The following is a 17,403-nucleotide window of genomic DNA, read 5'->3' as shown; positions in this document are numbered from 1 at the left end:
CTTCAGAAACTAGTGCAGGGCAGGCAATAAATAACTACTGGATAGAAGCTTCAACTAGAACCAAACATAGTTACCCACATGAACCTCAAACCCTCATTCCAGAAGGTCGTATCTCATTTTCCTGGTTAGTTTACTCCACCCTGTAAACTCTTTTGATGATCCACTTTAATCCAGCAGGTCCATTCTGTACCAGGGTGAGGACTTGTTAGTTATAGCACCCATCCTTCCTGCAATACAGAACGATCTTCCGGAAGAGGTTTTGAGGTGAGTGTCATTCTGTGCAGGTGACGCACATCTCTCTCTATCTCTCGTTTTTTTGGTCTAAAGGCTTTCAGTGATTGATGACTTTATTGTTTCCGTGCCTGTAATTGTGTGGGCTGGTTCAGCTATTTAGCTGTTATTGTCTGGTAGCTATTATACAGAAACTGTGCTGAGCTAGGTGAGTGTGGGATAAATAGAGATTTTCTTTAAGAGCAACTTAATCAAGGGGAAAGTAAAACTATCTTGTTGCTAATGTTATATACTGCCAAGGATCCTGACCCTAAAACTCAACAAGGGAAACAGGCATTTCCTAACATTATTGGAAGGTTGTGTAATTGTTTTGCCAAAGGCTGTGGGATCAACAAGGGTGGAGCTCTTATCAAATGTGGCTAAATATCCCATCCAGAAGCCCAAATGGAGGGAATCCCTACTTGAGTTATCAGTGCCCTTGATCCTCTTATGAATTTAGAAGATAAAGAGTGGATTTTTAATTTCAAGTGTCCCTGGGCTGTTTTCTGTACAATTAAATGAATGAAAGCATTGCGAAGGTGGGAGGTGGAAGAGATGAGAGAGTTTTTGGTGCAAAGACCTATCATGGTGGGGAGAGTGCCTATCTGCAAGATTTTGCCCTGGTGCTGGTGGGCAAATCAGAGGAACTTCCAATGCAAATTGTTCAATGAAAGCCAGTATTTTTACATTTAACTCTACTGAGGGGAGGTTAGGCAGACATTAAAAAATGTGTGCGGCTGCAGCAGGACTGGCATGGTCCCACCTTCAGCACCCACATTTTCAGCTTACTGAGCATACACACACATACATGCAGATGCCTTCTGCTACTGGGAATGCTGCAAAAACAAGTCCCTGATGGTACCTACAAAGGCTGTGATCATGCACTTGAACACACAGTACATTTGGCTGACTGCCAAGGTTTGCCAACTATGTCTAGCAGCTAAACAGTCCTTTTTCTCCTCTGCGCTTATGATAGTATTTCTGAACCTCTGCAAACCCCTGGAGATAGGCAGCCTTTAGTGTATTGGCTCTTGAACTGAGAGATATGCAACTTTCTGGAGTCAAGTGCGATTGTCACCTCACCTGAGCATGCACAAGTTTCTGCACTGTAACATTTGCTTTATTTCAGATGTACATGCTCCAGATTTCCTTCAGTTAAGTCTTCAACATAATTTAAGATGGTGTAAAAATACTAACTGTTACACAACCCAATGTGGTAAACAATTCAGCTTAGAAAAAAAGAATGAACAAGGAAGTGGAAGCTATAAGCACATCAATGTAAACTGTAAGATACTAATGAGAGGACAAGTGAATGGGCCTAGGGAGGAAGTTCTGTAATCACAGTGCCACCACAGAGGAAGCTCCCACAAATCCCTGAATGCAAAGATACTGTTATGTTTTGAACATAAGATGTTATGCAGCATGGCGATCGCTACTGAAGGCGACCCCTGGGTCCCCGGATGTAGCCTGCCAGATGCCCCACCCATCACAATCTGTGGCAGGAAGTTTGACTGACCAGGATTGGCCTGGCCAGATGAGGGGGCAGTCCCGGGTAATGTATATAAGCGGGGCCCGGCCCACGTGCTCTCTCTCTTGTAATGTGCTACTGAATAAACTATGTTGCCTTCAAACCATCTCGGTTCTCAGTACATTACAGATACCCTGCCACCAAGTCTCTGATGATCTTAGCTGATGAGCAGGCTTGTATAGGAAATGCATTTCTATAATCCTCATAGGTATCTATCAGATATTATTCTTGATGTCACTGGTGATTAACAAAACAGCTCTGTCCCCTTTTACTAAAATGTCCCTTGTTGTCCCCTGTTGACATTTTGTAGATGTATTGCTACTGCAGAGGCTGACAACCCATCTAACCCTCTGACAGACCCTGCCCACTTACCTCTCTTCTCTGTCTCCTTCTCTAGCAATGTCCTGCCAGCACATGACTTTTAACTATTATCTACTTAAAAAAAAAAGTTGTGTAAAGGTTTGTACATCTCCTGCCCTTTTTTTCTAGGATTGAAACCACTCCTGTTTGTTTTTTGCCTTGATTTAGCCAGTGGTTTTGCTGATTTTTTTTCTTCAGCAAGATGAAGAAGAAGCATCTGTGGACTGGGATCCTGACAGCAGTGCTCTTGGCTCTCATTGTATTCTTTGGCATTTTCTTTGGGCTGCGCTCTAAGTCATCTTCTGAGCAACAAGACCTGCGTGTCTACAAAAGGGCAGCTGTGGCCACAGATGCAGGCCAGTGCTCTGTTGTGGGGAGGTAAGCAAGTTGCTTAATTTCCCAGTCAAGAAATCTCTTGTACTTTGCAGTACTGGTGGTGGAATGGTGTTGATAGTGCTCCTGGCATAATGACTTTGGGGTCAGTAGTGTTTCAAGGTGTGTTGTTTCTGTCTTTATATTAAAACACTCCCAGTCTTTCAGCAAACTTTAAACTTTATGGTAACAAGCTAGGCATGGGCACAATCGTGATTTGTGTACAAATCAGTCCAATTCATGGATCATTTTGAACCACTTCTGACCAAGGTGCTTTGTTTGCTTCATCTTTGCAGTTTGTTTTCCCAGACAGCCTGGTGGTGATTCAATAAATTGCTTGACAATGCTGGTGGTAGACTTCCAGGAGCCCTAGAAATATCCATGGCGGTTGTCCATAGCTTGATTGGCAGCTCTGGGAGCCAATCACAGAGCTCCCATTCTTCAGCATGGAGAGTTGTCAGTGAGAGCTGAAACTGAGTTTTCCTGGGGACACCTGCTTTGGGGGGCTATAACCCAGTCATTCCACAGCCAACCTTTGTCAAACTCGGTGGGTGGAGGAGAGTCTACTGAAGACTCCTCATGAGTTTAACACCTCCTGAACCAAATGAACCACAAACTGGGTCAGAAATCAAACAAATTAAGTAATTAAATGAACCACCATTTCCCCTGGCTTGTGCCCATTCCTAAACTGTCTTAGTCCTGATCTTTTCTCATTCTGCTCAGGCCTCAGCTGAGAAGAAACAAACTGTGTTACACTTGCTTATTTTCTGGCTCCTCCCAGAGACTACGATATAATCAGCCCCCCCCCCCCTATTGCTACAAGTAGCATTGTGGTGTGTCAGAACCAACACTTGAGGTCATTTTCCACATCCTCTGTGTGGTCAGGCAACATACTGGATTGGCTCTATGTCTTTTCCCAATTGAGGAATGTTTGGGTCTATCAGTAAGAGAACAAAGAATTATCAGAAAACACAGAAATCCAGCAACCCTTGAGAAAGTCTGTTAGTCAGCAATATTTTGGTGAAAAACCAATAGCTACTTTAATGCATTATTCCCTGGCTTCCTTTCCCACCCAGCCCTATTTTTTGCACTTCACCACTGCTTTGTGTCCATTCATAAGCACAAAAAAATAGGTATGTTGGTTTTGTTGTAGACCATTGAAATTGTTTGAAGAATACCATGGAAATATGTATACATAAAGAAGGGAAATTATTAATAATGGATAGAGTGGGTTACTTCCTAAAAAACAAGAGTTCTGGGGCTTAAAGCTACTCTCCTTTGTTGTAATGTCTCCTTTTTCAAATGCCTCTTCTGCCTTCTCTCTCTCTTTTGTATTTTTTTGTGCATGTGTGTACACCCCCAGAATTCATAGCAATCTCTGGTGACTGATCCCTTCTGGGGGCCTTAAGGATATTCAGAGAGGTACCTGAATAAAGCCTGCCCCTGCCTCCCAACTGTTGGTATTCCAAGGAAGTCTCCCATCTAAGTACTTGCCAGAGTCAACCCTGTTTAGTTTCCAAGATCTGACAGGATCAGGCTTGCCTGTGCTATCTGTCAAGGCCCTCTTCTGCTACCCCTAATATAGCTGGAACCTTCTCAGAAATCCTACTAGGTGTTGCTCTCCTTCAGATCCCTCCTGAAAATCAGTTGCTCCCATGGCATATATTCTGTCATTTTCATTTAGATTCCAGAAATGGAGCCATATAAGCAAAGAGCCTTGAAGTGACTTAAGCACTGCTGGGGGGTGGTGGTGGTGGTGGTGGTTTCAAGGCATTAAGATGTTAACTTTCTTGGGACAGTTTTTTAAATCTCCCCGTGCTGTATGCTGGCTATTCAATTACTGCTTGCATTACTCGAAAAATAAAATCACCTTATCTGAAAATCCTTCTCACAGATCCAACATATGTGAGGGGCTAGCTGAGTGGGAAATCTTATGCTCAAAGTCCTGTTTTTGTTTCAGAATATTCTTATGCTGCTTCCCCAGAAACTTGATTGAGGCTGCTCACAAAGTAAAACTGTTATATTAGTAACAGCATAAAGCCACCTAAAATAGCGTTCATAAATCAGTCCTGGGGCTATAAGCAGACCCTAAAAATAGAGAGATGGAACCCCTCAGCCTGGGTAAAAAAATGTTTTGGCTTGGCACTTACCAAGAGTAAGGTAAGTACCAGGTAAGCCTCAAGAGTGTTAGTCAAATGGGCCCTATTACCTGGTGTGCCAATGCCCAATGAAGAATACTGTCAGTGAGATTCCAGAAACAGACAGAACTTTATTTGAATAAAGGGGATTTCAGCAGCAAAATCAGAGAAGTCCTTTCGTAAGGTATCAGCAATAACTATTTATATAATATGATAAACACTTTGACACATGCCGATGACTTCCAATTACATAGTGCATATCTCCTATATGAGTACATTTCTTAATCTTATATATATTTTGCCCTTATTTTGAATATTCATGGTTTTATGTAGACTTCGCAAAAATATGCCATGGAAAAGCAGTTCCCTTATCTCCCCACAACATTTCCACTTATGCAGCTATGTTCCCAGACATCTTACCCAAATATCATGCAAAGTGCCTTTCTGCCCACTGTACCACATCCTCTTCCACATAGTCACTGACATCAGTTGCTGAAATTAGCTTAGCTTGCTCAAATGCTTTAAATACATTAACAAGAACATGGTGTTAATCTTGTCCATTTGGCTATCAAGAGGGAGTGCAAGGCAAGGGACCACCACTGAAAAAGCCCTGTCTCTGGTTGCCATCTGCCTCACCTCTGAAAGTTGGGGGGCACAGAGAACAGAACTTGGGAAGTGGCTCTTCACTAACAGGCTGGACTGTATGGCCTCAAGCCATTTAGGCTTTAAAGGTAAGAACTAGCACATTGAATTGTGCCTGGAAGCAGATTGTCAGATAGGGCATTTTCGCACTCACCTTAATCGGTAGCGACGCCCCTCTTCGCCGCGCAGGATCTGCGCGGATTTCGCACTAATTGCCGCGGAGCACCCGGAAGAGCCGGAAAGTCCCGTGGCTTTTGCGGCGCAAATGGAAACTGGTTTTTGGCGGTTTTTTCAGCACAGGGCAATACAGTTCCTTTTACCTAGCCTTTGAAAATGGCTTGGTCACTTTTGGACCAATTGAAGTTTCTGGACAGTTTTCAAAGGCAGCCTTACATGAAATAATATAACCTGGTTGTGCTCAGGGTAAGGTTGCTGGGCTCAAGGCAGGCCAGGAATTACAACTCCTTGAATTACAACTGATCCCCAGATGATAGAAATCTGTTCTACCAGAGAAATTAGTTCCCTTTGAGAAAATAGCAATTTGCAGGCTGCACTCTATGGCATTATACCTCACTGAGATCCCCTTCCAGGCTCCACCATCAAATCTCCATTAATTCCCCAGCCCAGAGCTGGCAACTCTAAATCAGAGCATGGGTTATCATGCACTCTCTTAGGGTTGCCAACCCCCAGGTAGGGTCTGGAGACCTCCCAGAATTTCAGCTGATCTCTGTACTACAGAGATCAGTTCCTTTGGAGGAAGTGGCCACTTTGGAGGGTGAGCTCTAGAGTATCACATCCCTGCTGAGCTCACTTCCCAAACTCTATCCTCTTCAGGCTCTGCTCACAAATCTCCAGGAATTCCCCAACCTGGAGTTAGCAACCTTACATTCTGTCCTACTGTTATTTGGTTCCAGGACTGAGCCCTGTCTCCAACAAAAATCCCAGTTACATGTGTGCCTGAAGGCTATGATAAATAAATATGGCTTACATGACTCTTTTCTTCTCTGCAGGGATATTATTCAGAAAGGGGGATCAGCTGTGGATTCTGCCATTGCAGCTCTGCTCTGTGTAGGCCTGATGAATCCACACAGCATGGGCATTGGAGGGGGCCTCTTCTTCACTATATATACAGCTGATGGTAAATATGTGTCTACTCACAGTTGTGGCATAGCCGCAGCCCTGCAGCAGCTGCAGGAAAGGACCATAGCTGGCCAACTACAGCTGAAGATCACATGCCAGAACCCCAGTTTGCCAGGTCCTGAAAAATAGGTTAATAAAAAAGAAGGTATGAAAGCTTTAAGAAGCAAAAGAGTTGGTGCGCTGACTTCAGCGCATTAAAAATAATTGTGTGAGTCAGTTGCTCCTAGCTATGAAGCGTGGAATGTGCGACTATATGCATGACCTAGTACTTTTGGGAAGAGTGAGCTGGGTTGCTCAAGTGCAAGAACAGTTCTTCCTTTGACCTTTTAAAAGCAGTTTGCATAAATGGACGTATATGGTTCCAGGAACATAGAAGAGGGTGGACTGAATGGGCAGAGCTGATGAGGTGATGCAGCCTTCGGGGTGATTATAGGCTCTTTAAAACACGTGTACAGAATGCTGACGTATCACACAGTTTGCTAGTTCTCTACCTTTCTTTGAAACATGGAGTGAGACAAAACCTTCCCGTATATTTGGAACTTGTTTGAGCATGCAAAGTCCTTCTAACATGGCTTCACCACATCTGTTGTCTGAATCCATCTTGACAATGTGTTAGCAAGGGACTTGCATACGTAAACACAAGAGTCTGTCTTCATCCTGGATCAGAATATTGGTCAATAGAGATCAGTATTGTCTACTTGGACTGGCAGCAGTTCTCCAGAGTCTCAGGCAGAGGTAGCGATGGGCACAAACTGGGAAAATGTGGTTTGGTTCACAAACTTTTAGGAGACAAAAAACTGGTTCAGCTTGTAAGGTTTGTGATCTGGTAGAACAGCCCCCCAGCATGCTAGAGACACCAAACTCACAGGAAATCTCTGGCTGACTCTCCTCTATCCGCCTTCCAGGTTTGGTGGGGATTGGATTTACAGGGTCTGAGCTATGGCCCTAAAGAAGGTGCCCCCAGGAAAGTGCTTTGTAATTTCCCCAGAAAGCAATTTCCTGGGGGCACCTTTTTTTGGGGGGGGGGGTATAACTCTGACCCTATAAATCCAAAAGGCAGGTAAAGGAGCAGGTAAACACCTGTGCGTTTGGTGTTCCTAGCTTGCACAGGATCTATTCTATAGACTCCTGAACCTCCACCTATCAAAATGACTGCCTGTATAGAATGGATCCTGTGTAAGATGGAGACATTAAAGTAATAGGGGACCTCCCAGATGATCCTCTACATGCCCTCCAAATTCTGCTCCCGTTGGTAAACATTTGGTTTGGTAAACATTTAGATTCAGCGGATACAGTGTGTCTGGAAATGTGAATTCACAAATTGCCACGAACCACCACTAACAGCTGGAAAGTTCATGCCAGTTGACCTGCCATGAATGTGAACCACAAACTGGCCAAAATTAATTACAGACTTTTAGTTTATGAACTGGTTTGTGCCCATCCCTTTGGCAGACCTTCTACCTGTTCCTTTTAACTGAAGATGCTGGGGATTGACCCTGGGACCTTCTACATGCAAAGTAAATGCTCTGCCACTGAGTCACAGCCCCACAGACTGAGAAGATCTCATTCCTAATCTTCCTAAAGGGAAAGTGGAAATCATTAATGCCAGAGAGGTGGCACCGAAGAATGCATCTCTGAACATGTTTGGCAACGACACAGACCTGTCCCAGAAAGGTAACATTATGTTTTTAAGCTATGGTTGCCTCAAATGGATTCAGGTAGGCATGTCTCTTAATCCTGGCTACTCTTTGCCTTCTCTTCTACGTAATGGTGAAGGTTCCCTAATATACAATATTCACGTGTAACAGTCTCCTGAAATTAGGAATAGACATATTCAGGATGTGGGACATAATGGGTTTTGATCCTACCATGCGATAATAGAAAAATTTTATTTAACACAGTTCCTTTTGCTTGAGACAACTATGTAAGAGCCAGGACTTTTTTGAGCAGGAATGCACAGGAATGCTGTTCAGGCTGGCTTGGACAGGGCTCTGGCTCAAAAAGGTCACCAGCAGAGGGGAGGCACTTGGCAGCCACACACTCCCAGAGCATGCACTCTGTCCTCTCTGCCATGTCCAGCCTCCAGCCATCTTGCGAGGAGAGTGAGAGACGCAGAGCTGCCCTTGAGCACTCCCTCCTGGGAGAAGCTGGGTCTGCCACTGCCATTGCCCTTCCACCGCACATGGCTCCCTCTCTCCAGCTGTGTTTGGGTGGGGGGCAAAACAAGGTCTCTCATTGGGCTGTGTGAGAACAACATCCATGAAATGCAGCTGATGGCACTGTACTGTTCTGTGTCAATATGCAGAAAGTTACCTACTGAATGGGTGACATCAGGAGGTGTGACCTTATATGCAAATTAGTTCCTGCTGGGCTTTTTCTACAAAGAAAACCATGTCAAGAGCTACTATAAGATCAGGCATTTATTTATTTTTTAAATTCTAATCAGTGTGGATAAAATCAAAAGGTCATTTAATATAGTCACTACAATTCAGATGGAAGGTGTGATATGATTGAAGAAGGACCTTATCAGGGTGGGGTTGTGGAAGTATACCTTATGCTGTGTCTTGCACAAATGGAAATGCAAGACGGGATACTGTCAAGTTGACTTTGAACAAGGGCTACATGCAATGCCTGTTTTTTACAGCAACTTGTGCAAGAAAAGTTGTGCAAGCAGACATGCTCCATGGGATCCAGCCCATTATATCAAAGGAGGTTTGGGTGGGGATTTTCCACTTTAGCCTCACGTGAGAATGAGGAAGGGATTACTGTTATTTGGTTATTCATGCAAATGTCTGTTCCTTCAATAGCATGTTTCAGAACAAAACAAACAAAGCTGTATCCAGACAGCTCAAAATATATTTGCAATAAAACAATACAAATACCGCTGTAAATGTGCAGGTAATTAAATGGTGAGATGCCAGAATCACTCCCCAAAAGCCCTCCTGGCAAGAAAGGTTGTTTTCAGCCCTGCAGAGACACAAAGGGACTGTCATGTGAACCAGGTTTACACACTTCATTTTTTTCTTTTTCTCAAACCAGCCCTGGTCCAAGGCGATCACCCCCAGCATTCCCATCCATTCTGTAGCAAGGAAGCAGCAGCAGGCAGAGGCTTTGCCAGTCCCTATAGAAGACTTTGCTAAGCCTTGGTTTCTATTGTGCTGTTGGATGACATGGCTTAGGAATGCACTTACTTCATCTTTATCCTCTACTTACTTCAGGAGGATTGTCCATTGCCGTTCCTGGAGAAATCCGTGGTTACCAAATGGCGCACAAGCGGCATGGCAAGTTGCAATGGAGGGAGCTGTTTCTGCCCAGCATCAAACTGGCAAAAGAAGGTTTCCCTGTTGGGAAAGGCCTGGCAGGAGCTCTCAAAAGCAAGGAGAAGAGAGTTGAAAGCAATCCATCTTTGTGGTAGGTAGTGCAGTTTCTTATATGAAGAGTTCAAGGGAAGCTAAACACTTCTGTATTGGCAGGGTAATCTGCTCTCTAGTTAGTGATCTGGACAACTGGAAGTGTATTTACCCTAGAGACTGACCTACTAGTGGTGAGGCTCTGTCATGAAGGTGGTGTTATCTAGCAGTAAGGGAGCTGTCAGGAAGCATGTGTGCTGAGGCATGGTGTTGTTTGATATAATGACTAGAGAGTCAGATTAGGCTGTAGAAGACTCTTGTTCAAATTCCCACTCTGCCATGGAAGCTCTCTGGGTGATCTTGGGTCTGTTAGACACTCAGCCTTCACAGAGTTATTGTGAGGACAAAAGGAGAGCAATGTAAGTCACTTTTGATACCTAACGGCAGAACAGAAATAATATAAATAAATTACATAAACAATAAACATTCTGATAGTGTGAGAATTTTAAAACGAAAACTTTAAATGAAACAGTTTTTGGCGTACCTTGATTAAAGGAATTACAGGGCCAGATAAAATTGCTTTGGGGGCCAAATCTTGCCCATGGGCTGACAGTTGGTCACCCCTGCTTCAGACCATCACAATGACTTCCTTGGTTTTAATTAATCTGTACTAGAAGCTATTTCATGTAGAAATTCCTTTCTGTGGCTGCGATCACACAAACCAAATAATGCACTTTCAGTCCACTTTCCAACTGGATTTTACTGTATGAACTGGCAAAATCCTGTTGGAAAGTGCGCTGAAAATGTATTGAAAGTGCATTTAGTGTGTGTGACTGCAACCTATATTAGGCATGTGACTTATTGTTTTATAGGCCAGCATTTCTCAAACTGAGGTCCAGGGTCCCCAAGGCCGATGAGGGTATTCCAGGAGGTTCTTGGGTTTCACAAAGGCAGAGGGGTGAGGCCCAGTCACAGTCATCCAACTAACACAGAAATTTAGCTGATTTCGTTTTAAAGAAAGGGTGGAAGAGACTGTCTACCTTGGGAGAAGATGATGGGAACTGCTTTCCCCTTCTTTTGAAGGACAGGAGGTCATAGAACTGCTGCGGCCAATACAACACCAGATAGGAAAAAATGCTGATTGGTTGTCTGGAGCAAGTAGGTCAGCCTTAGAGAAGGTACAGTCCTAATAATAATCAGCATAGTCATTTCTGGTATAAAGATGAAGTAGTTGTAGCTTAGTTTTCCAATGCAAATTTGCAGTGCAAATTGGAAATTGGTCCCTAGAGAGTGATGCAATGGCAGTTTTCAGTTGAGTTCCAGAAGTTTAGATTCTGTGTTATTCCAGACTTTCTATTTCCATGAGCAGCTCTGCAGCTTTTCCAGGCAGCTTCCATCCTTGTTGACCTGTAGCTAGGGAGTTATTAGTTGACTGGGAAGTTTCTTGCCATCCCTGGCATAAAGTCCTTTCCAGTCAAGGGCTAGGGCTGAGCAGAGCTTTGAAGGGGAGATATCTGATATAGGGCAGGTGCCAGACAGGAATTGAAGGGGGAGGGAGGAGTCCAGGAAATTTTAAAATTAAAATGGGGGTTCCTAGGTTGCTACAGTTTGATAACTGCTGTTATAGGCCTAAAGGCCTCTCTGTTGAAGAAACCTGACTCTCCTCATTCTGTCTTCAGTGAGGTCTTCTGCAAAGGAGGAAAAGTCCTCAAAGAGGGGGAGATACTCAGACTGCCTAAACTAGCAAAAACCTATGAGACATTAGCCAATGAGGGACCTGATGCCTTTTATAACGGGAGCTTAGCTCATCAAATTGTCACAGACATCAAGAATGCAGGTGAGAAACCAGTGTCTGGTTGAGTATTTTAAAGGGATGAAGGATCATTTATGTTTTTTTTCATTATGTTAAACAAGCTAGGGGGGCTGTGAAACTTTCAGGGAAAGGATATCCCAGCCCCCCCCCCACACTGCCCCTTCCTTCTCTCCAGTCTTTACTCTTCTCAGCTCTTCTTTCTTTCTTCTCAGCTCTTTTTTCTCTTCTCAGCTCTTTTTTCTCCCCATCTGCTCCCTCTCCCTGCTGCTATTGCTGTTCCCCAAGCTGCAGCCCTGTTGGAAATGCCTAGGCCCAGTTTCTCCTACCTCAATTGCTAGGAAACCCACAGTGCTGGCTGTGATCCTGTGAGCTCTCAGCTGTCATTCTAAACATGGGTGCCCCCCCCATTCCCCAGTTGTCTTTATAAAGTTTTACGATTTTTCTGCAAATCTAGAGATTCCCCTTTGTCATCCCTTCTGTAAATTTTAAAAATCTGTACTAGACCTATGTTCAAAACTTTATATATTTATACTGGCAAAATGGATGCCAGGTCCCCACTTCATTGCAGTGAGGGGGTTTGGGGGGCATTCTAACGGTGGGCAGGCATCACATGTGATGTCCTCAGTGGAATGACCTCACCTAGGAGTTACACCACTGTGTCAGCATCATCAGAGGTGGTGCTCTAGTTTTTGGGCAGACCTCTATGGATTTTTTTGGTTTCAGAACCATAGAGCTTGTCCAAAAACGAGAGCGATGCAGTGCAATGTTTCCAGTGCGATGATGTCATCCTGATGTCATTGCATTGGGAATGTTGTGCAACAATGTCAGTTTGAGGGTGGATTTCCCCTGCTGGCCAGCTAGCCGATAATGGGCCACAGCCCCCCAAAGTAGGGGAACTCCCACTGGTATCTGGAGGCCGGCAACCCTAACTGTCAATTGAACAACCATACATTTAATTTATGAAGACCAAGTCTCTTACAGTGATCACTGGGAATTTTTAAAAATATATCTAAAAAAAACTCTATACAAAGAACAAAAGACTTGTAGCATTTTATAGATTAATTTATTTGCTATAAAGCACACACACATGGACATTCACCTGATGAAGATACTAAATCCTCAGAAATTGGATCAGCCAGTCAGTTCTACAAACTGGCATTAGGAAGTTGTTGCTGGGGAATGTTGGTTCACGTCGACCTTCCCCATAGCCTTTGGGAATATCTTTTTTGGTGCTGAAAAGGCCTGGGAAGCCCTCCCTCCATTTGGTTTGTCATAATGTTTTGTATTTAGTAAACTTGTCCCAGAAACATTTCAAACTGGAATTAATAAAAATGATTAGTTGTACAGTATTTTAATTCCAGTGGACTTCATCTTAAGAACATAATATCAGGATTCCAATTACAAAGAAAGGAAATTAGTTGCTTTATTTAGCAATCCAGAAATAATTGAAGTTTTACAGAGAGAACAGAATTAATTGGGTATCAAATAAGCACAAGCTCTCTGTTACAAGACAAAATGTCTCTTGTCTGGAATTTGCAGTTAAATTAAAACATTGCACAATACCTGGGAAGCCAATAAATAATGGCAGGTGATAAGATGATCAACAACCTAGAGGAAGTTAGGAACAGCATATTCACTCCATCTGTAACCAACTAAGCTTCATGGCACTGAGCTTCAAGCTCTAATATGGAACCTTAGTCCTTGTCTTTCAATTGCTTTTAACTTAGAAACAAAAAGTAATTAATATTGAGCTACCTTTGAAGACAACTTTGAAATTTGAGCTGATGTAGAATACTACTGCTTATCTGCTTACCAGAGCAGGTAGATCTGAGAATAGTGCCAATTCTAAATCTTTTGCACTGTCATCCTCTGTTTCTGAGTTCAATTCATGATGTTGCTTGTCACCTGTAAAACAACATGTAAAGCCTTTCAGAAGCTAGGGCCCAAATGCCTGAGGGACTGCCCTCCTTGGTATAGATCACACACACAATTAGATCGGCTCTAACATTTCTACTGACCATCCGTTCTTCTCAAGTGGTGAATGGACACTGAGGTGTTGAATGCTAACATTGGCAAATAGTGGTATTATGGGTGAGTCACTTTTTAAAAAACAACATAGTGAAGAGTCATTGTTTTGTTTCATGTCATTTTGGTACAGCAAGATTAACTAGTGTGAAATTGATAACGTTAGTCAATTATTCAGCTGTCCTGTAAATAGGTTCTTGGAGGGGGAAATAGCATTCTCAGTGTTTAAATTTAAGACTCAGCTTTTTGATTTTATAATTCAGCTAGTCATACCTGATGGCTGGAATTTGAATATTGCTGTCCCATCTTTAAGAAATGCAAGGCCTGTAAGACAGCTGTTCTGCCAGGCCTTTGGCTGAGGATGGTGACGGGTCAGCAAGCAATCTGGTGCTCTCAGGTCCTTCATACACCGCTTACCTGCCCACTCCCAGTAAAAGTTCTGGGGAGCTTCAATTTCAATTCAAATTAGTTACCACCTTGGATCTGTTTTTATATTGAAATGTATTGTGCTTTTATGCTGATTTTACTTACTTTAGTTTAGATTACATACTGTGTTTTATTCTGAGGTAAATTGCCCTGACCTCTGCTTGTAGGGAAGGGCAGCCTAAAACTCCAACAAACAAAATGGTAGAACTTCTCTACAGATAGTAGACCAATAGTCTATTAGATATTTTCCCAGTAGGAAAAAAGGGGAGGATTTTCATAGTGCAGTCCTAACAGGTCTACTTGTAATTCTATTAAAGTCTATTCAATGGGGCTTACTCCCGGGAAAGTGTTTTTAGGATTACAACGTCAGTCACAGAAATAGTATATGGTGGTAGAGTTTAACCCACTACATCTAAAAAGCTGTGCACTTTACAGGAGAGAAAGAGTTAGTCTCATCATCCACTGGGTATTACATATTTTCCTTTCTAAGGATTTGACCAGCGCTAATTAGTCACAAACTGGAAGATGAACCTGTTCCCCTTTTCTTCAGAAATAACACCAGAAGTTTTGCCACTACAAACCAGTGATATTATTAGCCTTGAAAGATGGATGCCTGAATCGTGACCTTGTGCATCTGTTTTTTTCTATTCAGCCTCCAATCCAGAGGGCTGAAATTTAGTACATGTTGTAGGTTTACTGTTTAATAGAAACACTTGAAGGAAGGAGTGAAGCTTCTAGATGTGCATCTTAGGGAACATGGGAGGATATACTCATCTATATCAGCTCAAGAACAGAGTGTGATGTCTTTCTCATTGCATGAGCGTACAGCCAGGACTTACTTTATTCTTGTACATTCAATGTGTGAGGGAGGCAAGGAGTGGGCATGAGGCCATTGTTCAGTCTCAAATTATACACTAGTGAGGTTTGCCATGGGTCCCCAGGTATTTCCTGCAGCCAACAGATGTTTGTCCTGGTGTACCTCTGCCAAAGGTAAAACATTTTTGTTACAGGGGGGATTGTTACACTTGAAGACCTGCAGGATTATCAGCCAGTTCTAGATGAAAATCCATTAAATATAACCCTTGGTGAATTCACATTGTATGTGCCCAGCGCCCCGCTAAGTGGTCCTGTGCTAGCACTCATCCTCAATATTCTGAAAGGTAAGACCATCCCCTTTCCCCTCCTTGTTATATAAAATATGTTTAGCTGCTCAAGGGCTTTTGAGTTTTGGTATTCTAAATGACTCCTGACACTTTGTTACTATTCAATAAACAGAACAGAAGTAATGAATTATTGTACTAATAGGGTGGCAATATACAGCCGTTAAAAGAGCAAGAAGAAGCCCCTCTATGCTAGCACCATAAAAAAGAGGGGTGAAGAACTCCCTTTCCATACAAAAGAAGTATAATATGGAACAGGAAGACTCTGTTCTGATCTGTTATGGCTAAACAGAATCTTCATGTTCAAAAGCAAAATACCTCTGGATAACAGGTGTTGATGACAAGCAGTTGAGAGTTTAGCTCAAAGGCCGCTGTTAGAAACTTTGCCCTGTCTAGAGGAACTCCTGCTCTGATCGGCAGGGCTCATTTTAAAGTTATCCTTGGATCTTTCCTGAAAATAGTTTGCATTCTGTTCCCTTCAGTCAGACAGTGATGAGGGAAGTAGCAGGAGATTGGTTAGTTATTGGAAGGATAAAATGCTTGCCCCGAGAGAGCCCTTGGAGGCTTTCAGGATGAGGATAATTCAAATCCCTTTGATCAAAAGAAAGTAGCTTTGGTAGAGCCGGGACCGGGTGCAGCACAGAGCCAACTCAAATCTCTTTCAAAACCAAGCATGAACCAGCGGCATTTGCATTCCAAGTCATTGCAACAGTCTGGGATGGGAGTCCCTGCCTCCTTTGCTGTTTTCTCAACAATCCTTCAAGGCTAAGAAAGGTCTTTTGTTTTGGTTGAGATTTTTTTCCTGGAACTTTTGGGAGGGCTTGATACCTGCCCAAGGATTTGAATGCAGGTCACCCACATCTGACACACTTCAAGGAGTTTTCAGAAGTTAGTGCGGCAAAACTCTCCTTTGCAAAACCTAGCCTGATCCTTCCCCTTCCTTCTTTGCTGTTTAATCAAATCTATCTTTGATCATACTTTCCACTGAACTCCTGGAGACAAGTAGTAAGCTGAGACATCCTGGATTCCTTCTGCTTCCCTTCTTAAAACTGGTAGTATATGCTGTGCTGCCTTTCACCTTCTAACTTGACCAGTGAAACAAATTCTGTTACGGATGGGGGAAGCCTGACCTGCCTGCTGTGTTACATTGTGTCCAGTTTGGCTCAAGTGGCGCAGAGTGTTAAAGCTGCAGTACTGCAGTCCTAAACTCTGCTCACGGCCTGAGTTCAATCCCCAGTGGAAGCTGGGTCTTCAGGTAGCTGGCTTGAGGTTGACTCAGCCTTCCATCCTTCCAAGGTCGGTAAAATGAGTACCCAGCCTGCTGGGAGGAAAGTGTAGATGATGGGGAAGGCAATGGCAAACCACCCGGTAAAAAGTCTGCTGTGAAAACGTGAAAGCAACATCATCCCAGAGTTGGAAACGACTGATGCTTGCACAAGGGACCTTTCCCTTTCCTTGGCTCAAGTGCTAGTCTGCCAAGTATGAAAATGTCTGTTTTTATGTCTAATGCCCAGTTTTTGTCTCTTTCAGGATACAATTTCTCCAGCAACAGTATCAAGACTCTGGAGGAAAAGGGCTTGACTTACCACCGCATTGTGGAGGCTTTCCGGTTTGCCTATGCAAAGAGGACTTTATTGGGGGACCCAGCGTTCATCAACATCTCTGGGGTAGATAGCAGACAAGTCTGTAATACAGTGAAGCTGCTTCTATTTAGCAATGGTCCTCTTTGTTCCATTAATCACTGCTGTGAATGCAGAGGCCTGCACACTTACAACATAAGGTTGCCAGCCTCCATGTGAGGCCTGGATATCTCCCACTTTTACAACTGATCTCCAGCTGGCAGAGATCATCTTCACTGGAGAAAATTGCTGCTTTGAGAGGTGGACTCTATGGCAATGTACCATGCTGAGGCCCCTCTCTTCTGCAAATGCTGCCCTCTCCTGGATCCACCCCCAAAATCTCCAGGTATTTTCCACCACGTACCTGGCAACCCTAACTTAGGAGTTTTCTACACACTTTCCTCCAGCAGCCCCCTTTGGGCATGCCCAGTATTTTTTTTTTACCATACAACTAGAGGGATTTTTGAGGGATTAAAAATGGTATTAAAAATGGTAGCCATAAGGGGCTACCAGCAGAAAAAAATAATAGAATCATAGAGTTGGAAGGGATGTCCAGGGTC

The 17,403-nt window shown here is 43.3% G+C and overlaps 1 protein-coding gene across 1 annotated transcript in view; it reads left to right on the top strand.

The window, feature by feature from the left end:
• Nucleotides 1-17,403, top strand: part of GGT1 (gamma-glutamyltransferase 1) — a 37,986-nt gene that overhangs the window by 9,616 nt on the left and 10,967 nt on the right. Inside the window, exons 2-8 of the mRNA XM_060249444.1 lie at nucleotides 2,327-2,536; nucleotides 6,321-6,448; nucleotides 8,035-8,124; nucleotides 9,669-9,861; nucleotides 11,480-11,637; nucleotides 15,075-15,224; nucleotides 16,755-16,891. Of these exons, the coding sequence (XP_060105427.1) occupies nucleotides 2,361-2,536; nucleotides 6,321-6,448; nucleotides 8,035-8,124; nucleotides 9,669-9,861; nucleotides 11,480-11,637; nucleotides 15,075-15,224; nucleotides 16,755-16,891 (1,032 nt within the window). The 5' untranslated portion in view covers nucleotides 2,327-2,360. The remainder of the gene's footprint in view (nucleotides 1-2,326; nucleotides 2,537-6,320; nucleotides 6,449-8,034; nucleotides 8,125-9,668; nucleotides 9,862-11,479; nucleotides 11,638-15,074; nucleotides 15,225-16,754; nucleotides 16,892-17,403) is intronic.

The sequence above is a fragment of the Heteronotia binoei genome, chromosome 11, assembly GCF_032191835.1.
Source record: "Heteronotia binoei isolate CCM8104 ecotype False Entrance Well chromosome 11, APGP_CSIRO_Hbin_v1, whole genome shotgun sequence".
Lineage (NCBI taxonomy): Eukaryota > Metazoa > Chordata > Lepidosauria > Squamata > Gekkonidae > Heteronotia > Heteronotia binoei.
The sequence above is the reverse complement of the archived record's forward strand: the minus strand, read 5'-3'. Positions and strand labels throughout refer to the sequence as shown.